Raw genomic sequence first — 17,754 nt, forward strand, 5'->3', positions numbered from 1 at the left:
TTGGTCTGCACTCACTGGAATTCAGAAGAATACAGGGGATCTAACTGAAACTACCAAATGTTGAAAGGATTAGATAGGGTGGATGTGGAGAAGATGTTTCCTATTATCTGAGTATCTAGAACTAGAGGGCACAGCCCTAAAATTAAGGGGTGACCTTTTAGAACAAAGGTAAGGAGGAATTTTTTTAGCCAGAGAGCAGTGAATCTGTGAAATGCTCTGCCACAGACTGCGGTGGAGGCCAAGTCCGTGGGTATACTTAAGGCAGAAGATAATCATTTCCTGATTGGTCAGGGCATCGAAGGATATGGCGAGAGAGTAGGTTTATGGAGTTGAGTGGAATCCTCGATCAGGAATGGCGGAGCAGACTCAAAGGGCTGAATGACCTAATTCAGCTCCTATGTCTTATAGTCTTGTGGTCTTAATTTCATGGCTCCACAATCTCTTAAGACCTTTCACAAAAAGGGTATTTATGAATCAGTGGCAAGGAAGAAGTCCTGGCTAAAAGAAAGCATATGCTTGCCCGTAAAATCATTACAAAGTGTCACTTAGAAGATATTGTAATGATGTGGAAGAAAGTCCTGTGGTTGGATGAGACTGAAGTCAAACTTTTACTAAAGTCAACACTAAGTGGTATGTGTGTTGTATTCTAATACTGCGCATCAGCCAGGTAACACCACCTACACTGTTTCATAAAGTATGGTGGAGGTCATGCTTGGTGGATGCTTTTCAGCAGTAGGGATTGGGAATCTGATCTGGATTGATGGGAAGGTGAATGCTATTAAATACAGAGAGATTCTGGATAAAAACCTACTAGCCTCTGCCGGAAATGTTAAACTGGGGAGGAAGTTTGTCTTTCACCAGGACCACGACTCAAAGCATACCGCTAGAACATCTGTGGAGTGGCTTCAAATGAAGAAAATTGATGCCTTTGAGTAGTTCAGTCAGAGTCTTGACTTTAACCCGATTGAAAATCTTTGGCAAGACCTCAAGATTGCTGTCCACTGCTGCTCCCCAACTAACCTGGCACAATTTGAGCAATTTTGCAAGGAGGAATGGGCAAATCTTGCTCCATCACGTGGTGCAAAGCTAATAGATAGTTATCCAAGAAGACTACTGGCTGTAATAACTGCAAGAGATGGTTCAGCTAAATACTGAACGTGTGTGTGTGGGGGGGGGGGGGCAGGTGTGTTGGTTGTCCATCGTTTCTAATGATGACGTTAAAACCTTTTCCCAAGGAGTTTTGTAGTGACAAAGCCAGTGCACTGGGACAGTTCCACTCTCGGTCTAAAAAATCGTGGTCCAATAGTATGAAAAGTCATCACGACTGGAGACTTCCTCAGCCGCAGAGGATAGCCCTTCACTCTCCAGAAAGCATTGCAGCACCACCTTCTTGGCCGTTGGATATTGCAGTTGATCTCGTCGACCCAGTCCTCCGGAACTGCTTGACACACTGGGGTCGGCATATCCCTATCTCACCGGGATTGGAGGTTCCCAGCTACCCTCAACTGGTTTAGTCTGCCTGTTGAAGCGGTGTACTGGGGTGTGGCCACTGTTGCATGCAAACAGTTTCTTGGAGCCATAGCTGAGTGGCAGTTGGGGACCAAAGATGGATGAGCTGCCCCTGGGCGGAGCACAACAAGCCCACCACCAGAGCAGCTACCCCTCCCTGGAAAACCCATGGGGGTGAATACTTTTGAACTTCTGACATTTCAGTTCTGGATAGTTTAGTTTTCCATGCTTGACAATTTTCTCTGTTTTGTGGGCTCTCCTGTGATTCACAAATAAAAATTCTCTGTTATATTGATCAAAATCCCTGCTTGTAATACTCATTAACGTGAATAAAAGGTTGGGGGCTGAATACTTTCAAAAGGCATTGCACATTTGGCTTTGTGCCTCTACCAAGAGTGTCTCCAAAATAATGACTGCTTGTTGTGATGAATAAAGATTCCTTTCTCCCCAGTTTCAGCATTTGTCCAATGTCTTCAATCACAGTCGGAACAGGAGTTAGGGGTCGGTCGCAGTGTTTTTACATTTCTAAAATGCTCCCAAAATATGACACTTCTTATACAGTGAATGATGTTTGATAACACTGGCATCCATAGATTTGTATCACGTAGTAAATTGTGTGACATAATTCATGGAGTGCAGTGCATTGGGGAAATAGTTTTGAAATGAAGTGGTGATGAAGTACAGTTCGGTGTTGAAACATACATATGTCACCTGAGATGTTATTGAATGAGTTGTCGAGAAGCACCTTGTTGATGAGAAATAGGAGAGGTTGATTAAAAGGTATGGGCACTAGAGCAATGGGATATAGAGATTCATTTCACAAGTTATGAAGAAACAGCTAAGAATAGAACTGAGGGCGTTCTTTGATAAAATTGAGGTGGGTGTTGAAGGAGTACTGTACTGACATTTGTATCAAAAGTGGCAGAGAAGTGGAACAGGATGAAATGATCAAAGGTTAATAATATTTGCTCCAACAGGTTCTGATCATTTATGCTGTGGAGGGAAAGATGTCTGTTTAGGGTAGTTGAAGCACAGAGTTAGGAAAGAATGGGTGTAGATTTAGTAGCTAATATTCAATTATTTGGAGATGTTCTGGTGGGAGAGATGTGTGCGTATTTGAAAATAAGTGGGTATGCACCAAAAGAATGGAAACTATTTGCATGGTTGTCCCACTTGGTTGTCAGGAAAAGTTTGGTTGACAGCAGTTCCATTGGAATATGATGGAGAGAATGTGAGGTATGTCAAAGTCAGTCAAACGTTGAAGCTAAGTTCAAAGTAAATTTATTATCAAAGTGCATATATGTCACTATATACGACCTTGAAATTTGTTTTCTCGTGGACATACAGAGTAAATCCAATAAACATAATTTATACTTTATACTTTATTGTCGCCAAGCAATTGATACTAGAACGTACAATCATCACAGCGATATTTGATTCTGCGCTTTGCATTCCCTGGAGTACAAATCGATAGTAAATACTAAAAATTTAAATTATAAATCATAAATAGAAAATAGAAAAGGGAAAGTAAGGTAGTGCAAAAAAACCGAGAGGCAGGTCCGGATATTTGGAGGGTACGGCCCAGATGCAGGTCGGGATCCATAACAGAATCAATGAAAGACTACACTCAGCAGGACAGACAACTAATGTGTAAAAGACAATAGACTGTGCAAGTACAAGAGAGAAGAAAAAAGTAATAAATAAGCCATAAATATCAAGACATGTGATGAAGAGGCCGTGAAAGTGAGCCCGTAGGTGTGGGAACAGTTCAATAGTGGGGTGAGTGAATTTATCTCCTCTGGTTCAAGAGTTTGATGGTTGAAGGGTAATAACTGTTCCTGAACTTGGCAATGTGGGCCTGAAAGCTCCTGTACCTTATTCCTAATGGCAGCAGCAAGAAGAGAGCATGCTCTGGGTGCTGGGGGTCCTTGATAATGGATGCTGCTTTCCTGCCTGCAACTGCAGTCTGTGTAGATGTGCTTAATGGCAGGAAGGCTTTGCCCATGAAAGACTTGGCCATATCCGCCACTTTTTGCAGGATTTTCCATTCGAGGGCATTGGTGTTTCCATACCAGGCCGTGATGCAATTAGTCAATATACTCTCCACCGCACACCTATAGAAGTTCATCGAAGTTTTAGATGTCTTGCCGAATCTTCACAAACTTCTAAGGAAGTAGAGGTGCTTTTGTGCTTTCTTCATAATTGCACTTGGCTGCTGGGCCAAGAAGGTTAAATTTGCTGACCCTCTTCACCTCTGATCCCAAGATGAGGACTGGTTCATGGACCTCTGGTTTCCCCCTCCTGTAGTTATTAATCAGGTCCTTGGTGTTGCTGACACTGAGAGAGAGGTTAATGTTGTTATGGCACCACTCAACCAGATTTTCAATATCCTTCCTATATGCTGATTTGTCACCATGAGTTTGTTGTCATGTGCACAAGTAGGTGCAATGAAAAACTTACTTGCAGCAACATCGCGAACAAATAGTGTATAAGAAGCATTCGCAAAAAAACAAAATTTACACAATTTTTACATGAATTAACACATTTAGAGCAAAAGAAGCCCATGTCAGTGCAAAGTGATCAAAGAAGTCATCGTCATCATCATCATCAGGTGCCACGCCCAGTTTGAGCTTTGACGGGTTTCGGGTCAAGTGGATCAGTTCATTGGTATTCATTTTCAGTTCTCTGGCTGCTGTCTTCATCATTATTTGTCTTTGTCTTCCTCTTGCTTTCTTTCCTTCAATCTTTCCCATAATTACCATGTATTCTAAATCCACTTTCCTAATCACATGTCCAATGAAGTTATGTTGCCTTTTCATGATCTCATATATTATTTCTCTTTTTGTGTTTGCTCTGTTCATGACATCCTCGTTAGATATTCGTTTCATCCATGGTATTCTTTACATCCTCCTCAAAAACCACCTCTCTGCTGCTACAATTCGTTTCCTCATGTTACTAGATATTGTCCAACATTCTGGGCCGTATAACATAACTGGATGAACATAACATTTCAGTACTCTGAGGCGGGTTGTCATGCCTAGTTTAGTACTGGTCAGTATACTCTTCATCCTCGTAAAGGTATCTTTTGCCATCCCTATTCTTCTTTTGATGTCCATGTCGCACCTGCCATCTGATGTCACCCAGCTTCCTAAGTAGCAAAAGCTCTGAACTTGTTTTATGTCTTCCCCGTTTATTCTCAGCCTGCAGATAGGATTCTCCTTCTTTTTGGATATCACCATACATTCTGTCTTTTTGCAATTGATAGACTGATTTTTGCACTTTCTTCAACAATTATATCAATTAAGTTTTGTAGTTCTTCCTCCGTACTTGCAATTAACACAGTGTCATCTGCATATCTGAAATTATTGATGTTTTCACCACCAACTTTGATTCCCAAGATGTCTCTTATTTTTTATAATATTGTTTCACTGTACACATTAAATAAATCAGGGGGGAAAACACACCCTTGTCTAACGCCTCTCTTGAGTTTCATAAACTGACTCACTTCTCCATCTATTCTTACAGTGGTAGTTTGTTCCCAGTACAGATTTCTGATTAAGCGGAGGTCTTTTGAATCTAGATCTAGAGTTTTCTGTAATATTTCAAATAACTTATTGTGCTTCACTTTATCAAATGCTTTTGTGTAGTCAATAAAACAAACAAACAAATCTTTTTGCACTTGAATAGCTCATTCTGATAGTATCCTTAACATCAATATTGCGTTTCTTGTACCTTTGTCTTTCGCAAAACTACATTGTTCTTTACCTATTTCAGCTTGTATCTTAGCTCTTGTCATCAAAATTCTTAGAAGTGTCTTGGTGATATGATGCATTAAACTTATGGTCCTATGTAGTTCACATTCTATTGCTCTGAGTTTCTTAGGAAGAGTGATAAATAATGATTTTTTTTCATCTCTTCTGGTATTATTCCAGTCTCATAAATGTCATTGATTAAATCAGTAAGTTTTTCAATTCCATAATCTTCAAGGGTGATAATTAGCTCTATTACTAATTCATCAGGACCTGCTGCCTTTCGTTTCTTCATTTTATTTATTGCATTATGAAAAAGAAGTCATAGTGTTGCTAAACTGTACTGACTAGTATTGTTGCAGCTGGTCCAAGAAAAAATGTTTGCGGGGGAGTAGCTGTCTTGAACCTGGCGGTATGGGACTTGAGATATCTGTACCGCCTGCGAGATGGTGGCTTTGAGAAGGTGGCATGGCCTGGATAGTGGAGTGTTTGATTGCCTTCTTGAGGCAGTGCCTCCGAGAGATACTACCAATAGGTGGGGAGGGATGTACCCATGACATATTGGGCTGAGTCTCCTACTCTCTCTAGCTAATGCCATATTATACAACCAGGCAGAATACCTTCAACATTAAATTTGTGAGATGAGCTTAGAGTAAATTTGAAGGGGAGAAAGAATTGAACTCTGGGCTAGAGCCGCTGAAGAGCTTATAGAATGATGGGCTTGACGGGAAGGGGAGGGACTTGACAAGAATATCTGAGTTCATGATTATCTTAAATCAAAAGTTGAAGTTCTAATACTCAATGAGGACTTGCAGACTGATGCATTGGTACACTTCTGCTAATTGCTCCTATTTTGTAGAAAGTGGTAAGATCTGGAGGAAACTGATAAGAATATCAGGAGAATTACGAAAATAAGTGATTAATGTAGGATAATGTAAATGGGTGGTTGATATTTGGCACAGATTAAGTGAGCTGAAGGATCTGTTTCCATGTTGTATCTCTCTGTGATACCATGAAATGTGTTGTTCAGTACTGCCCATGGTAGTTCAGGTATATTTGACTGGGACTTTGTATAAATATTGTATAATTTAGCCAGCACAATAGTGTAGCAGTTAGCATAATGCTATTATAGCACCAAAGTTCAAAATAAATTTATTGTTGAAGTACATATATGCCACTAAATACAACCTTGAGAATTGTTTTCTTGTGGGCATATTCGATAAATCTATAACAGAATAATAATCATAGCAGGGTCAATGAGAGACCACACCAAAACGGTTGCTGAACCAGTGTGCAAAAGACACTCTGTGCAAATACAAAAAGAAAGAAATAATAATAAATAAATAAACAATAAATATCGAGAACTTGAGATGAAGAGTCCTTGAAAGTGAGTCTGTAGGTTGTGGGAACACTTCATTGAAGTGGGGGCAAGAGAAGTTGAGTGGTGTTATCCCCTTTGGTTCAAGAGCTTGATGTTTGAGGGGTAGTAACTGGAGCAGGCCATCTGGCCCATCGAACCTGCTCCACCATTCAATAAGATCATGGCTGATCCGGCCATGGACTCACCTCCACCTATCTGCCTTTTCCCAATAACCCTTAATTCCACTACTATGCAAAAATCTATCCAACCTTGTCTTAAACATATTTATTGAGGTAGCCTCCACTGCATCATTGGGCAGAGAATTCCACAGATTCACCATCCTCTGGGAAAAGCAGTTCGTCCTCATCTCCATCCTAAATCTACTCCTCTGAATCTTGAGGCTATGTTTTCTAGTTCTAGTCTCACCTATCAGTGGACACAACTTTCCTGCCTCTATCTTATCCATCCCTTTCATAATTTTATATGTTTCTATAAGATCTCCTCTCAATCTTCAGAATTCCAGCGAGTGCAGTCCCAAGTGACCCAATCTGGCCTCGTGGTCTAACTCTGGAATCAGCCTGGTGAACTGAATGCCTCTGGGAATTTGTCACTGTAATCATCATTACTGCTTTTATTCCCATTGTGCCTGTGCTGATTTTGGTTCATTTCTGCCTATGATTCAGTACGTTTCCATGGGATGACCAGTTTACTGTTTTCCCTTTGCCAGCCCTAAATAATTTGAAGATAAATTAGGCAGTCTTATGTCCAGTTTTATCAGATTTCAATGGGACCACATTGCACCTAAACACTGGCTTTTTCAACACAATTATAGAACTAATAAAATTAATTTTGGTAATTTCATGGAAGTTCGTTCTTGTAATCCTGTTTTGTGTTTTATTATATATTGGATCATCTTTGTTCATTCATTGTATAATTTGGTTTGGCATTGCTTTAAGCTCAATTTTGAATGTGTGCCACCAGTCTTACAATTTACCTATTTCGTCAGGTTGTCGTTAACGCTGATCAGCATTAACTTGAAATTTTAAAGCTCTTTTATGTTTCTGCATTGCGAATGCTGATCCCAAACTCAAACATTTAATGATCACAACTAAATACATTTTCATACTGTTAACCTAAAGTGGCTTGTCCCCTTGATCATCGAGGTCAAATTGTTGCAATAAATAAACTATTTACAACAGAAAATAGCATACCGAGAAATTAAATTGTACGATAAACTGTTTACTCAACTTCGTGAGTGAAATTCATATGTGTGTGTACATGAAGAGTGATGGCTTGCAAAATTGAGTAAACTTTGATGGGTTGGGACTTGTGCACGCCAAGTCCCTTTGTACTCTGGATATTACACCACTCTTCCCCCACTAGTTATCCCACTGGCCTTGTTACTAGTCCTTTGAACCTCACACCCTGACTCCTCTGATCCTGCCAGGTCTCAACTCTTCATCACAGCTCCAGATCAGAGAATTGCTTAAGCACTTGGAAAAAAAATTGTAAAGTTTCCTGGACAGAACAGAGAACTGTGATTGATTGGATGGCTCTGCAAAAAACTCAGTTGGCTGTAACTTCCCATACTGTAATAATTATTTTTCATTTTAAATGCTGTAGAATTTTTCCAATACTGAGATATTAATTGGACTTTCAGGGAACTATTGTTTTTCTTTCTGAATCTCTGTTGGCATTCCAATACATATTAACAAAAAGAGAAGTATAACATTTGATCATTTAAGGCCGCTTTTCTCTAATGTAATTTCATAAATCCATTGATTTAGTTGTAGTTTGATATGCACCAGGAAACATTATGGCAAGGGAAATACTGATGAAAATGAAAGGTACTTTGTTGCCAAGAAACTGTTTAAAATGTTTGAGTTGTGGGATTTGAGCATAAAATTATATGCCAATTTTATACTCTGAGCTAGTAGGAGCACACCAAATCAGAGCTCTTGAGGTTTTCAACCTATTCAGTTTAATATTACTGTCAGAAATGGTGTCTTAAGTATTTGTTCTATAACACATTTCTTCTTTGTTAATACATTGTGACCAAAATTGACATAACCTCTTGAAAGTTGGAGGTTGCTGGAGGCTTTTTAAAAAAGTTTATACAGTCTTATGATTCAGGCAAATTGCTTTCAAACATCAAATCAAGGTTATTCTTTAAAATTCTTATGTCAAGACCTATTGTCAAGAAAACAATTTCAATTCTAAGTAATGAAAAAGATTCTGAATGGACTGCAAAATATTAACTGTTTCTTCTGATAATCATAATCAAATAGTGCATTCTTTGATTAGGTTTACACTATGAAACATTGAAAACAATCAAATATATAATAAAAATACAAAACAAGATTACAAGAAAGAACTTGAATGAAATGCCAAAATCAATTTTATTTATTTTATAATTGTGTTTTGGAAAAAGATGGTGGTTAGATGCCATGCACAGAATATTTTCTTTTTCTGTTTTTGAAGTCATGCCCCAGAAGAGTCTCTCTATGTTTAGGAATTTAGCTACGTATAATTAACAGAGGAATATAGTATCCCGTTGCAGGAAGCTGGTGCTTTTTATCTGAAATACTTGCTTTCCAAAGTATGCTAAAATTAGTATGAACTTAGAGTGAATCTCAGTTTTAGACTTTTCTGAGAGGTTTTGTTTTGAAGGTAAAATTGGATGACCAATTTCGATTCATTGTCCTGTCAATTCACACATTACTTACACATGACCTAAGTCTACAATCTTTTATCAATCTGTATGAAAATCCTGTTTAATAAAAGTTGTGGCATTATCCATTTGAACAGCGTACAGTACCAGGGATGTTCAGATACAATTCAATAACTATTATTAAATATAAGAGACTAAATGCTTACCATGGTATTACAATTTCTAATTTTAAGATTATGAATGGTGGTGAAATCAAGATTCAAGTATATTTATTATCAAATGTATAAATTATACAACCTTGAGGTTTGCAATTCAGAGGAAATATTAACATTGGAAATGTATTTCTCCATGAAAATATGCATATTATGGAAGATATAATGTAACAACATACAATATTACCTCAGCTTTGAACAATCAACTGATTCTGTGCTTTCTAGCTTATATTCTATCACAACAGCTTCGTCAGTATTATTCTGCTATTAACCTGGCATATTTTAGCATACCAATGAAATATTTATGATTATAAATTAACAATGTTTTGTCATTTTAGGGTGAAGATAGTATACAGTAACAGTGTATAATTACACATGAAAGAGAGATAATTATATTTGAGAGAGGAGATAAATTATTCCTAAACTGTTACCATTGTTGTGGCTATCCCTCGAGGTTGAGGATGATAGTCTTCGTTCCGTTGATCTACTTATGGGCTCTCAAGTGGCTTATGAGTTCAATCTGTTACCATTTCACATTTGCAATAATGGATTTTGACTCCTTTTAAGAACTTTTATAAGTCTGCATCAAAGGCTGATTTCCAAACAGCAAAGTGAAAATTTAAATTCTGGAGTTTACTCATGATAGAAAGCTACATGTCAAAGCAAGAAGTGATGATAATTGTCTTCAATATCAAGTGTACATTCAATCAAACAGGATCTGAGAAGAAAAGTACTTTGCAAGAGTGATGTCAAACAAAATCTAGTATATAAAATATGAGGGCAAATAATCAACAGCTTTACAAAGGCAGTGGGGTTTATAAGAGAACATGAAAAGGTGAGGAAAGGTGAGTTCCAGAACTCGGGTTGTGATACCTGAACAAACAGGCATTAGTGAGGAGCATGTATATTTGGCGACGAACATGAGTGTAGAATTGGAATATATCTATTTGAAAGATCAAGGGGCTAGAGGTTATTAAGAAGATGGAGGGATGCGGTTGTGGAAGGATGAGAAAACTAGGATGTTAATTGAAAATTCCTCCGTGGATTCATGACTTTGTAACTCTAACCTTCCTAACTTGCAACTCTGGTCTTTTACTAATCTCTCAATATAAAAGTTCTCCACTGTTTCTTTAAGTGTCAAGTCCATAAGCTCCCTTAATAAATGTTTCCACCCTCTCTCGTGTACCTGGCTATTCCATCAGGGTTTTGTTACTTGAACTAATTTTTTACAATATGTTCAGGATTAAATTTTTTTTTTAACATCACTCCCATGTGAAGCGTCTGATGTTTTCTGCATAACAGAAGAGCATATTTAGTTGTGTCTATTCTGACATGCAGTGATTATGAAATTATATTCCTGACTCCCCTACCTGCCAGGATAGGCTGCAAAATATCAAGTGATAAGCAATGCATTGCCGATAAGAGGAGGCTAGGACTTTGCAATGTTGATGGTTAGTCCAGTTAAGCTTCCCACTGCCGTCGTAAGTCAACAGGAATCAGTCTGGTGTCTCAAGGTTGTATTTAGTGGCATATATGTACTTCAACAATAAAGGAGGAGAAGATGGCGCGACGGCAGTGCGCGCGGCCTTTCCGGTGATGAATATCTGTTATCTGTCAAGTAGGGGACCGTGCACAATCCTGATTTGATGGAGACGGATGTGAGAGTACAGAGGAACATCTGGAAAACTATTGAAATGCCCACTTCGCTGCCGCTGCTACTGTGTGGTAACCGGAATCTCCGGAGCAGAAGGCCCCAAAATCCTCGGCTTTGCTTGTTTCAGTGGCTGGGGCGAGGTTGAAGGCGTTCGGCAGAGGATGGTGCTCGGGAGGTTGTATCGGAGGGGCTGGTCGGAGGCTCGAAGTTTTCGGATGGATGGACTCAGTGTTGGCTGTGGTCAGCTGCTTCCAAGGCATCGGCAAGTTGACAGTGCCTGGAGGTTTATGGCAGGGAGTTTCTCTCTTTTGCCGCCTGCTATCGTGGACTCGGGGACTTTTGAGACTTTTTTTTTAACATGCCCATGGTTTGTTCTTCATCAAATTATGGTATTGCTTTGCACTGCTGTAACTATATGTTATAATTATGTGGTTCTGTCAGTGTTAGTCTTTGGTTTGTCCTGTTTTCTGTGATATCACTCTGGAGAAACATTGTATCATTTCTTAATGCACGTATGCATTTCTAAATGACAATAAAAGAGGACTGAGTGTTCTTATAATCTAAAAAAAAATGGCATGATGAACTTAAGAAATGGTCAATTATTAGATGATTAGTTTGAAGGTAATTAAAATCAGAGGGAACAGCTGCAAGTGCATTATCAGAGTTGAGACGGCAAAGATGCAGATGAAAGTTTTAGCAGAAGATGAACTGAAGAAAGGGAGCAGTTGAGTGGTATTTCAGAGGTAGATACAGGTGACCTTGTTGCTGATGTGTATGTAGTTGGCGCTAGATCCCAGGGTCAGATGTGATACAAACCTGGTACCCAATTTTCTTAATACCCTCTAGCCCCATGGCCTTTTCAATAAGTGTATTCCAATTCTGTGCTCTTGTTCTTCACAGGTGCCTAAGATCTGAATTCTGGAACTCCCTTTCCAAACCAAATTGGTAGTCTGATCAAATTTCAGGCAAATTCCAGAAGAGGAATTTGTATTGGGAAATAAGGATGATGAATTTGGTCCTCTCATTTTAAAGCTTGGTTATCTTTCTACTCTTTAGTGTAGGCTGTCAGACAAGCAGCTTGACAAGTTAGAGTCCCAGAATCAAAGGGCTAATATGGACATCATATGCCATTCGATGCCATTCAGGAAACCATAGATTGCTTCATCAGCACCTTGCCAATTGACTTGAGACCCACTCCCAGTCACTAATGGTGACTTAGGTTGACATTACTTTCCCTTCAGCTGGGTTCTCTGTAGTATCTTCCATTACTTCTTTAGACAGCACTTGTTACTAAGAAGAACATAAGCCATAATACTATAAAATTCCTGTTTAAGGTGACACTACTGAAGGCAAATGACAGCTTTCTGGTAGTTTGAAAAGCAACAAATTTGACTAAAAACATTATTAATAACACCTTTTCTTTTGTAAATTGTGGTAAACTATCATTGCAAACAATGAAGTAGCGAGCGAAGGTGAAGCAAGTTCGAGGGATGAGCCGTGCTGATGCGTTGCAGAATCAATGCAGAAGGAGTTGGACTGAGCGATTCGGAGAGGAGGAGTCAAGGCAGAAGAGTTTCGACGCCCATCCAACTAACCTGGGAGCGAGAGCGAGGTTGGATTGCTCTATGCGCCCAGCCATTTGGAGAGACTGAGAATGGCTTTGAGCTTGGCAGTGTGTTCTAGGCCCAGAATGAATCACTGGGCGGCACGGTCTAGGCCTGCAGCATTTCGCTGCAGCAGGGCTTGGATCCGAGAGCAAGGCATGATCCGCTATTAGGACTAGAAAGGCAGGGTGTTGGGATCAGAGGTGATTTTGCACTGAGGCTATGAGAGTGCCCTGCCTGCTGTGCTTTATGCCTGCTACTATGATGAACCGAGTCCAAGGCTTTAAGCCTCCTCCAGGCTGCTCCGTGGATTTGGACCTCAGGACGCAATTCAGTACAGAATTCTCTTGCTCACTTCTACTGTTAGCATGATTTGTGTCTTTTTCCCCCTTTCTCTTTGCATGGGGTGTTGGTCTTTATTTTTTTAAGTTGGATTCTTTCTGGTTTCTTGCCTTGTGGCTGCCTATAAGCAGATACATCTCAAGGTTGTATAATTTATACATTCTTTGATATTAAATGTATTTTGAATCTAGAATGTTGAAATCCTTTCCTTCCAAAAACGTTTGGAAATAGACAGCTATTCTTTCACCATTGTAAAAATGAAAATATTTTTGTAGATGGTTCATCAGTATATGGACAGCTGCAATTTGGGAATGTGATCCAGTAGTACAAGTAACATTTGACCTATTTTGCAGGGCAGGGGTCCCCAACCTTTTTTGCACCGCGGACTGGTTTAATATTACAATATTCTTGCGGACTGGCTGACCAGGGGCGGGGGGGTGGGGTTGTTCAAGTAGGGTTGCCAACTTTCTCACTCCCAAATAAGGGACAAAAGTAGCATCAAATACGGGACACTTGTGTTTACCCCGGGAGAGACTACCATGACCATGAAGCCTTGTGCGGGGCACCCGTGTGCGCATGAGTGTAGGTGCCGATTTCTTTCTACAGATTGGTTTTGGCTTAATCTTCCCAATTCTGTTAAGTGAAACTACACTGTACATACATTATTTCTACTTTATATAGGCTGTGTTTATCATATTATGCTTGCTTTTACTATATGTTAGTATTATTTTAGGTTTCATGTGTTATTTGGTATGATTTGGTAGGTCATTTTTTGGGTCTGGGAATGCTCAAAAATTTTTTCCCATATAACTAAATGGTAATTGCTTCTTCACTTTACACCATTTCAGCTTAGGAAAGGTTTCGTAGGAATGCTGTACCTTAGCGGGGGAAATACAGGACAAGGGCAGTCCCATATGGGACAAACCAATTTAGCCCAATATGTGGGATGTCCTGGCTAATACGGGACAGTTGGCAACCCTATGTTCAAGTTCAACAGTGGGCGTGACAGGGAATGAGGAAAGGTGCAGCTGACTCATATCGTCAAATCATATCGTTTCCTCGCACATGCTTTGCAGCCCGGTGGTTGGGGACTGCTGATGTAGGGACAAATGGATGTCAAAATCCGCTTCTGAACCTTGCATGTTTGGTACCTATGAGAGGATCAAAATATATTCCACTTTTATAAGAGAACTTGAGTGAGATCTGAATCTGGCCTTGTCAGAATCACCCTCACTCCAAAATTATATTCTGTACTTTGAAATCGCACTTTGGTGACAATAACTGATTTGTGTATGTGTGCATATACGTAGCAAATTTTGGAACTGCACTATCTGTTTAATGAAGGAAGTATTCAAAACAATTAATTTTGAGAGAGCGTGCTTAATTACAATTTCAATAACTTGGTTAGGCTTTTTATGAGGACTGGCTCAGCTTGTTGAGGAATAGCCTATTGCATGCATCGGTCTCTAGTCTGAGTTGTTAGCAATAAGGAGGGTTACAATTAGCCTTAATATCCTCAGGTAATTAGTAATAAAAATATTTTGTCTTCCTATACCTGATTGTAAATGGATGGCTATTCTGTGGATTGTAATTTTAAACTCAGCAATGTCCTCTCCCACCAATAACTTAATGGCTTTCTGGCATTTAGTTCTGGTTGGCATGCAAACAAGAGGATTGTTATTATCTTTAGAAATATACTTCAGCATTAGCCACCTGTGAGGGAATAAGACATGAGGAGATTCTAGAATGAAATAGATAAATTTATTGGAAATGAGATTTTCTATGAAATATTTTTGGTGTTAATCCTAAATTATTGTTCTTTCTGTTGTACATTGTTCAGTACATGGTTGTTGGGGATCTTTCGAGATGCTTTACTATGGCAACAGCCTCTGTAACTTAGACCTCAATACTGTCAATGAAATAAATAATTTTGAAAGAAAAGAGTTGCTTTTTGGTTTTGTAGAGTTAGAATTTTTTATTGGGAAAATAATCTGATTTATTAATTTTATTTCATATTTAGCTCTAGATACTGCTCTTGCTTTGTTGACTGCTACACGGAGTCAGTCCTCATCTTCCATTTCATCATTTCTGAAAAGAAATGAAATGAAATTCAACTCCACCGAATTGTTCTCCCTTGCACAGAAGACGCCCTTCTACTTCGATAGGGAAGGCATTTTGAAAATCAGGACATCATCAACCAAATGGAAAAAACGTCAAGGTGAAGTTTGAATTATTTTGTAATCTTTGCATTTATGAAAAATGGGCTTGATAATTAGTATCACTCATTTACATAGAATGCCTAAAATATCTTTCCAGAAATACTTTATTAATATCCTTCCAGAAATACAGAATAAACTCCTTCTGTTTATAGTTAGAAAATGTAGAGGTATTTGAGACATAGTTTTTGATTGTTCATTTAATTTTCAGAATTTTCTATTATGAAACAAAATTGCTGTTTCTGTAATACTTATTTTTGATGTCATGTTACCACAAATCACAAAATGTCTTGGTTAATAGTTGGCAAATTAATGTTACATTGTTTGCTGGAACATCGTATAATGTTATTTTTTTCATAATTTTGATCAGTGGGTCTAAACCTGAACCGTACAGGGGCCATGCTGGGTTACATAGGGGCCACAGATAAAAACAAGAAACTGAGGGCTACAGGAGTTTTTGAATGGATCACGATAAGTTCATTGTTTTAATGAAATATTACTAAAATATATAAATATTTCCACTTTGGGATAGTATTGTAGCATTTCTAAGTTATAAGCAGATTGGGGGACAAATTATGAACAAAAGAAAGATGCTAGAAATCCAAAGCAACACACAGAAAATGCTGGAATCAGGCAGTGTCTACGGAAATGAAGAAGCAGTGGATGTTTCGGGCTGAGACCCTTCTTCAGGACTGCAAAGGAAGGGGAAGACGCAAGAATAAAAAGGAGGGGTGAGTGGAAGGAGGAGAATAGATGAAACCAGATGGGTAGGAAGGATGAAGGACTGGAGAGGAAGGGAAGGAGGATAGGTCAATGGACTATAGAAGAACGGGAAGGAGGAGAGGACCCAGGGGGAGGTGATAGGCAGGTGAGAAGAAGCAAGAGGCCAGGGTGGGGAATAGAAGAAGAGAGGAGGGCGAGGCAATCTTTTTACCAGAAGGAGAAATCGATATCCATGCCATCAGGTTGGAGGCTACCCAGACAGACGTGAGGGGGCCATGTATCGCCATGTCAGAATGGGAATGAGAATCAGAATTAAAATGTTTGGCTACCAGGAATATGCAGAAGAGGCCACAACAGACAACCCCGGCAGATTCTCAGATGAAATGTTGCCTCACCTGGAAGGACTGCTTGGTGTCCTGAATGGAGGTGAGGGAGGAGGAGAATGGGCAGGTGTAGCACTTTGGTTGCTTGTAGTGATGTGCTGCGAGGGAGATTAGTGGGGAGGGACAAATGGACAAGAGAATCATGGAGGGAGTGATCCCTGAGGAAAGTTGTTGGGGGGGAGGAAAAGATATGTTTGTTGGTAGGGTCCCTTTGGAGATGGTGGAAGTTGTGGAGGATGATGTGTCAGAGATCAAATTGACATGTTCTGCTTGTCAGATATATTTCAAAAACTGAATTCATTGAACAAACAGTTACAAGAAAAATGCAATCTCCTATCATGCAAAGAGGCTATTACCACTTTCCTTGAAAAATTCAATTTTGGGCATTGTGAATTTATGCCACTTCCTTCACTGGCTCTCTTAAAGTAGAATTGCAAGATGATGATCTGATTGTGTATCTTGATTATTTGAAACAGCTGCACACTGATATGAAATTTTCGTTCAGAGTCCTGTTGGAGTTGCATATTCTAGACAAATGGATGCATTTGGGGTGAATTTGAATAGTGTTGACACCACATTGCAAGAATGTCTTATTGAGCTGCAGAGTGATCTAATAGCTCAAACAAAATTCAAACGCGGCAGCAAAAAAATATTCTGGATAACTCTTAATATTCAGAATAAGTTTCCACAGCTCTGGAAGAAAGCCAAGTAGTTTTCAATTGGATTTCTCACCTCTTATCAAATTGAATGTGGTTTTAGTCAAACTGTTCAACTGAATCCAAAAGCTGTAACCATTTTGATGTGAAAAGACATGATCTTTGATTATCTTTAACCAAGTTGCAAGCATATATTTTAAAAACACACTAGATGCATCAGTCACAAGGATCTTACTAATTACCCTAAGTAACAATATTAAGCACTTTTTTGTTGCTGATTGGAAGAATATTATATATATTATAAATAATGTGAACTATCCAGAGCTTTGAAATAGTTTTATTTTTCATAGATGTCTGTAGCATTTTATTTAACATATAATTCCTATAAACTGTTAAAACATAAGTATTGACTGTATATTAGAATAATTAATACAGTTGACAAAAAACTTTAGCAACTAATGGAGGGTGGGGGCCACAGTGATAAATGAAAGTCACAAGTGGGCTGTGAGCAGGAGAAGGTTCAGAACCACTGATTTGGATCAAAGTCTTTTCAGCTTTTCAAATCAATTACTTTCCAATAGAATGGAATTCACGATCAGGTACTTACAACAGGATTGTTGTACCTTCATAATATAGCTTCTGAGCAATGATAGTTATCAATGAAGATGTTTGAAA

The 17,754-nt window shown here is 38.9% G+C and overlaps 1 protein-coding gene across 4 annotated transcripts in view; it reads left to right on the forward strand.

The window, feature by feature from the left end:
- The window catches only part of inpp4b (inositol polyphosphate-4-phosphatase type II B), an 805,146-nt gene that overhangs the window by 23,507 nt on the left and 763,885 nt on the right, over positions 1–17,754 (forward strand). For all 4 annotated transcript variants that reach the window (XM_063046598.1, XM_063046596.1, XM_063046599.1 and 1 more), the window contains exon 2: positions 15,122–15,319. In XM_063046598.1, the coding sequence (XP_062902668.1) occupies positions 15,205–15,319 (115 nt within the window). In that variant the 5' untranslated portion in view covers positions 15,122–15,204. The remainder of the gene's footprint in view (positions 1–15,121; positions 15,320–17,754) is intronic.

The sequence above is a fragment of the Mobula hypostoma genome, chromosome 4, assembly GCF_963921235.1.
Source record: "Mobula hypostoma chromosome 4, sMobHyp1.1, whole genome shotgun sequence".
Classification (NCBI taxonomy): Eukaryota; Metazoa; Chordata; class Chondrichthyes; order Myliobatiformes; family Myliobatidae; genus Mobula; species Mobula hypostoma.